The sequence below is a fragment of the Zingiber officinale genome, chromosome 9A (assembly GCF_018446385.1).
Source record: "Zingiber officinale cultivar Zhangliang chromosome 9A, Zo_v1.1, whole genome shotgun sequence".
Classification (NCBI taxonomy): Eukaryota; Viridiplantae; Streptophyta; class Magnoliopsida; order Zingiberales; family Zingiberaceae; genus Zingiber; species Zingiber officinale.
The window spans coordinates 98,500,947-98,507,056 of NC_056002.1; the positions used below are offsets into that span (position 1 = coordinate 98,500,947).

Below are 6,110 nucleotides of genomic sequence, written 5' to 3' on the forward strand. Positions count from 1 at the left end.
ACTTTTCCAACAAATAGTTATTCGTCGCAAATCTATTTGCAACGAATACGTTTTTTCGTTGCTAATTTGCGACAAATTTGGGGTTCGTTGGAGATTTTTTCTTTTGACATTTCCAACAAATATTTATTTTCGTTGCAAATTTCCAACAAATTTTGGAACGAATTTTGATTTTGTTGCAAAATTTCCAACGAATTTTGCAACGAATATTGATTTCGTTGCAAAATTTCCAACGAAATTATAATTTTTCGTCACAAATTTTTGCGACGATATATTTGCAACGAATTTTTTTTGTCGCAATTTTCGTCCCAAATCCAATTTCCAACGAATTTTTTTCTAAAATTTGTTGCAAAATTTGTCCCTAAATGACAGTATTTTTGTAGTGGGAAAGTCCCTGGCTCGGAAGATTTGGGATAATAAAAGTAATGAAAGAGCTGGGAGTGAGTGGAATGTTGTGCAGGCGAAAAAGAACCATCACCCTGTACAACAGCGAAAGGAGTTCGACACTAGCTAATAGTGGGAGACTCGAAAATACTTACACACTACGGAAAAGAATGGGTGGATGGGAAATCACAGACCGACCATAAAATGATCTCGAAAGAAGGTGATATAGCCGGACGGAGGAGAATTCGACCGATTGGAAGGAGAAGGAAGGATGATTTCATATTCGGGAGGAAGCTCAAAAGCGGCTTTCAGACTCTCAGCATCGCCAGCGTCAAACCGGGACTCAGTAGAAGTATACTAGAGCCTCGGGATGCCGGCAGAAGGCTGTGATGAACTTGCTATTGCGAAACAGAAAAGAAAGAGAAGGAATAAAGTGACGGAATGACCACCGGAATACTAAGACACCGAAAAACTCGAGGATGGGGAAGAATATACACCGGAAGATGCGAAAACAAGGGGATATGAGGAGAAACTTACTGGAAAGGTCACCAAAGGAACAAAAGAGAAGGAGGTCACCGGAGTACGAAGGAGTTAGCGCTGAAGAACTCGAAGATGAAGATGCGAAGAAAGAATCGGTGACACGCACGGGCTTATAAGCCTGGGGGTCGGCTGACCGGAGCCGTCCGATCTAGGTCACGGAAACCCAAGCCAAGATATCACCGTTGAATTTGAACCGCTAAATGTCACATCACAACGGATATCCACCTATCACGTCAGGTGTGCGACGGAAGTGGGCAGGACAGGTGGCACATCGCCACGGGTCGTCATTTAATGACGGTATGGGAGCGCGCTCAACCTTAATGCAAAGAGATTTGCACAATTTCCTAGAAATCTGGGTGACGTAAGCCTCGCTTGCGTTGGCCCAAGACAACCCAAGAAAAGATTTTACAAGTACAAACCTTCGGTGTGCCAATCAGATTAAGGGAGCATACCTACGGCCGAACGACAAGCTTCAACAGACCGATCTGCAAGGAATGGTGGCATCCCGATTAGAAACCACATAGTGTCGAAGGCCGATCGGGAGGAAATCTGCTCAGATAATTGTCCAGTCAGTCGGATTTATAGTCTCCTTCGATTAGACTTGAGGGGAAGACTTATGATGCGGTGATGATGAAGTGCCCTACTCCGCTGCCACGATGGAGGTCAAATCAAGGTGATCAATGCGTAGATAGCATTGGTTGGTCAGGCGAAGTATGCTCTGACCGAGGAGAAGGCTCCGACTAGCCGTCGCCTTCGACACGGGGAGCAATCAAACAACCGACACTTAAGGGAGACAATATGCAGAAGCTGAGCCGAACGGCTACCCTGCTCAGCCAGACATCATAGCTTGATGTGTGCAGAGTTCAACTTCGGCCGAGCAGCTACCCCGCTTGGCTTGGCAACAGGCTCCGGCCGAGCGGCTACCCCGGTCGACCTGGCAACAGGCTTCGGTAATAACAAAATGGACCTTCGGTCGAGCAATCACACTAAGGAACAACGAGTTTTTGCCTGACTAGACGGGGCACTAGGGCGGCAAAATTCAGGCCAAGCGGCCAATGCACTCAGCTTAGCAGTACACTTCTGATGATATCCAGTGATATCCTTTTGGGAATTGGTGCGACCGACACCAGGCATGAGCTGCCAGAAGATCGTACGGCGGAAGCTTCCACTGTCACTTCAGAGATATGCTCGGCCTGTTAAGGTACTGTGTTAGAGACACTTTACTGACAAGTTTTTTCAGGAAAAGCTTTGAGAAGCGTGCTCACTTTGGGAAGCGTGCTTGCTTCGGGAAGCATGCACGTGCACTACCGGAGCTCTATATAAAGGGGGTTCAAGCATCAGCGGAGGTATGCGATATTCACTGTTTGTGCTACAATCTTCTTGTTGCTCCGTTTCATTCCTCACCGCCGGTGACTGACTTGAGCGTCGGAAGGCCAACGCCGGGGGCCCCTTCCTTGGCTCGGCACTAATGTAATCTGTGTTGTAGGTCCACGCGGAGTCCACAGGAGGTCAGTGTGAACGCCACATTCTTAGCTCTCCATTTTTTCGACTTTCGGACAGGATCATAGATGATAAATTAGGTATGTTGTATTTTTAAATTTCTCTTTATAGTCGGTCGAAAATTTTTATAGAGTCAGATTAGTTATTTCAAGATTTATTAGACTGAAGAGTTGGATATCTAGTGCTAGTTAAAAAAAAGACGGAAGGATTATGATCCCTTAAGATTTGGTGTGATGGTAAAAAGAAAGGTAAAATTTCAAATAACCAAGTTCAATTCACACGCATGACATATATGCCTAGGAGGATTGAACTATTGATGAAGTTGAGGCATTATGTCAGAAGTTACCCTTTTTTCTGAATTTATTTGGTGAGGGAAATGTAGGACTATATATATATATATATATATATATATATTTTTTTTTTTTTTTGAAGGACCATGAAATCGTCAAAGAAGAAGAAGCAGATTAGTGAACTCATTAGCATTACTGAAAATGAAGTTGTGCCTTTGGAATGACAACTGAAACGTGCGTTCGTATTTCTCATCGTGTTCTTTCTCAACTGAAATGTGCCTTTGGAATGACAACTTATGAGCATTACTAAATGAATCAATTGTTTGTTTGTTTTTTTTTTCCTTTCTTTGTTTTTAATTGCTCATCTCACAGTTAATTAGCTTTCTTTCTTTCTTTCTTTTTTTTTTTTTTGAATCCATGTATCCCGTTTTTTGAACCATCTAATCTTGGAGATGATCGGCGACCTTATGAAAATTTCCTATCCGCCACCCGGCACAGTTCTAGATCAAGCTTCAGATTTCCTCCCCGTCAATCTCTTCATTAAAGAACTCATAATTAAAACGTTAAAGGAGGACCACCAAATCATGGCGCAGCTCGTTTTTCTCATTTGCGTGGCGAGCGAGACGTTGAAAGCAAGCATGCGGCGACGCCTTCCCCACATCACAGTCCGTTTGATCTCAACAGCAATTCGGCCGAGGCCTAATTTTTTTTTAATAAAATAAAAAATAAAAAAAATAAATTCCGTGTGGCCAATCTCGCCACTCTCTTTCTGCTATCACTCCGAACCCTCGGCCTCGCTCTGAACACCAAAACCACATTATTTTTAGCAATCAATCGTCGCTTGTTACAGAGACGTAATTATTCAATGATTTTTTTTATTAATAATAATAATAATAATAATATAATAATAATAATAATAATAATAATAATGTTTGATTATATTTGCATTGTGTTTGTATAAATACGCAGCAGCTGCACTGTTTTGGAGAGCAGAGAAGCGATGGAGAGGAGGATGTGGATGTCCGTTTGGCTCCTCGCGGCGATGCTCGGCGCAGTTTCCGTCTGCGGCCTGCCGCTGTCGACGTCGGGGCGGTGGGTGGTGGATGGCGGCGGCGGGCAGCGGGTGAAGCTGGCGTGCGTGAACTGGCCGGCTCACCTGGAGCCGGTGGTGGCGGAGGGGCTGTCGAAGCGGCCGGTCGACGAGATAGCGAAGGCGATACGCGGAATGGGGTTCAACTGCGTCCGCCTCACCTGGCCCACCTTCCTCCCCACCGGCGACGCCTCCCTCGCCGGACTCACCGTCCGCAGCTCCTTCAGCCGCCTCGGCCTGAACTCCGCCGGTGTCCAACGCCACAACCCTGCGCTTATCGATCTCCCCCTCCTCCAAGCGTTTCAGGTCAATTTATTTGAATAATCCTTTTTTAAAAAAAAAAAAAAATCTTTAATTCAAATTTTTTCTTATTCCATTTTTTCGATCTATTTTAATAAATTAAAGCTATTTATATATTTCTGGTAAAGCTGATGGATCATCTCGTAGTCGTAGATGAATCAAAATCTACGTTGCCAAAAAATTCTGTACTTTGAAGTTTGAATCTTGCACTTTGTTGCATTTCGGTCCAAAATTTTATTTCATTTTATTTTATCAATTTACTCCCTAAAATTTCTAGAATTACATTATGTATGAAAAAACGCGCGCAGGCGGTGGTTTCGAGCTTGGAACAGAACGACGTGATGGTGGTCTTGGACAACCATCTGAGCAAGCCTGGGTGGTGCTGCAGCAGAACCGACGGCAACGGCTTCTTCGGCGACACCTACTTCGACCCGGGCCTGTGGGTCGAAGGCCTTCGGAGCATGGCGGCTCTCTTCCGGTCGCACCGGAACGTCGTCGGCATGAGCTTGAGGAACGAGCTCAGAGGGTCGAGACAGAACGTCGACGATTGGTTCAGGTCATCTTCCGTTTCCTCCCCGTGGCCTTCGCCGGCAGCGTCGCACAGATGGTTAATAGGGTTTATCTGTTGAACTCCGGCCAGGTACATGCAGATGGGGGCGGAGGCCGTGCACGCGGCGAACCCCGACGTGCTGGTCATCCTCTCCGGCCTCAACTTCGACTCCGAGCTCAGCTTCCTGTCTAGCCGGCCGCTCAACGTGAGCTTCTCCCGCAAAATCGTGTTCGAGATGCACTGGTATTCCTTCACCAACAGCGGCACGTGGGCCGGAGAGAACGCCAACGACGCCTGCGGGAGCCTCTCCGGCGGCGTCAGCCACCGGGTCGGGTTCCTGCTCGACAGGGGATTTCCCCTGTTCTTGAGCGAGTTCGGGATGGAGCAGAGCGGAAGAAACGAGAGGGACAACCGGTTTTTCAGCTGCGCCTTGGCCTACGCCGCCGAACATGACCTGGACTGGGCGTTGTGGGCGCTGCAGGGGAGTTACTATCTCCGGCAAGGGGTGGCGGACTCGCCGGAGGCTTATGGAATGCTCATGTCCGATTGGAGGAGCGTTCGGAATCGAACTCTGTTAGGAAGAATTCGATCAATTCAGCAACCATTTCGCGGTATTAAACATGGAATTAATTAATTCATTCATCTCTTTTGAAATCGAAACAGAGTAGAATTTAAATTTCGGGATGCAGGTCCCGGCGTCGCTGCTGTTCCTCCCTACAAGACGATCTTGCATCCATTAACAGGGCTCTGCGTCACCATCGACTCGTCCTCCCGTGGCCTCGCCCTCGCCGCCGGCCCTTGCGGCCAGCAGTGGCGCTACGGCGACGACAGGACGCTGTCGCTGGCGGACTCGTCTGCCTGCGTGACCGCCGTCGGGGCAGGGAAGCCGCTCAGGGTGGGGAACTGCGGCGGAAGCGGAGGAGGAGGGAGCTCCGCCGCCTCCACGTGGGTGCTGGCGTCGGCGTCGCACATGCACGTGTCGACCAGAGTGGAAGGGGACAATAGGACGCTGTGCATGGACGTCGGCGGCGACGGCCGGAGCGTGGTGACGAACCCGTGCCGGTGCATGGGCGGCGACGCGAAGTGCGACCCGGAGGGGCAGTGGTTCAGGCTGGTCACCACCGCCAGGCGCGTCGGATGACCGGAGGATGCGAATTTGCTGCGACGCCGACGGCGTTGATGATTCGTTTGGAATAATCCGCTTTCTGTGGACAATAAATCGAAGCTCAATATTTATTTACGACGAGATAAATTCCACAAATTGTTTCGTAAAAACAAAACAAGTTTCGTCCGCTATGCCCGATAGCGTTGACTTTGTGCCACTATGACGAGAATCCTGGACGACGCGATTTAGCATTAGATATTGCCAGCCGTCAAACCAACATTAATCCAATCACGGCACCACGTGGCGCGTTCTCCGTTTCAAGACCATCGCCACGTGGCTTGAATTATTTGGAAT

General features: G+C 48.0%; 1 protein-coding gene across 1 annotated transcript; it reads left to right on the forward strand.

Moving 5' to 3' along the window:
* The first annotated feature begins 3,786 nt into the window (after positions 1-3,786).
* Positions 3,787-5,792, forward strand: LOC122019369 (glycosyl hydrolase 5 family protein-like). Its single transcript, XM_042576844.1, has 4 exons — positions 3,787-4,107; positions 4,410-4,657; positions 4,742-5,262; positions 5,341-5,792. Exons 1-4 carry the CDS (start codon positions 3,937-3,939, stop codon positions 5,790-5,792), a joined length of 1,392 nt encoding a protein of 463 aa, XP_042432778.1. The 5' UTR covers positions 3,787-3,936.
* The last annotated feature ends 318 nt before the right edge of the window (positions 5,793-6,110 follow it).

Excerpts from the sequence above, each read along its gene's own strand:
- LOC122019369 (XM_042576844.1), top strand. The coding sequence starts at position 3,937 with ATGGGGTTCAACTGCGTCCGCCTCACCTGGCCCACCTTCCTCCCCACC. Across the intron at positions 4,108-4,409 it reads CCCTCCTCCAAGCGTTTCAG|GCGGTGGTTTCGAGCTTGGA; the intron begins GTCAATTTATTT and ends AAACGCGCGCAG. Across the intron at positions 5,263-5,340 it reads AATTCAGCAACCATTTCGCG|GTCCCGGCGTCGCTGCTGTT; the intron begins GTATTAAACATG and ends TTCGGGATGCAG.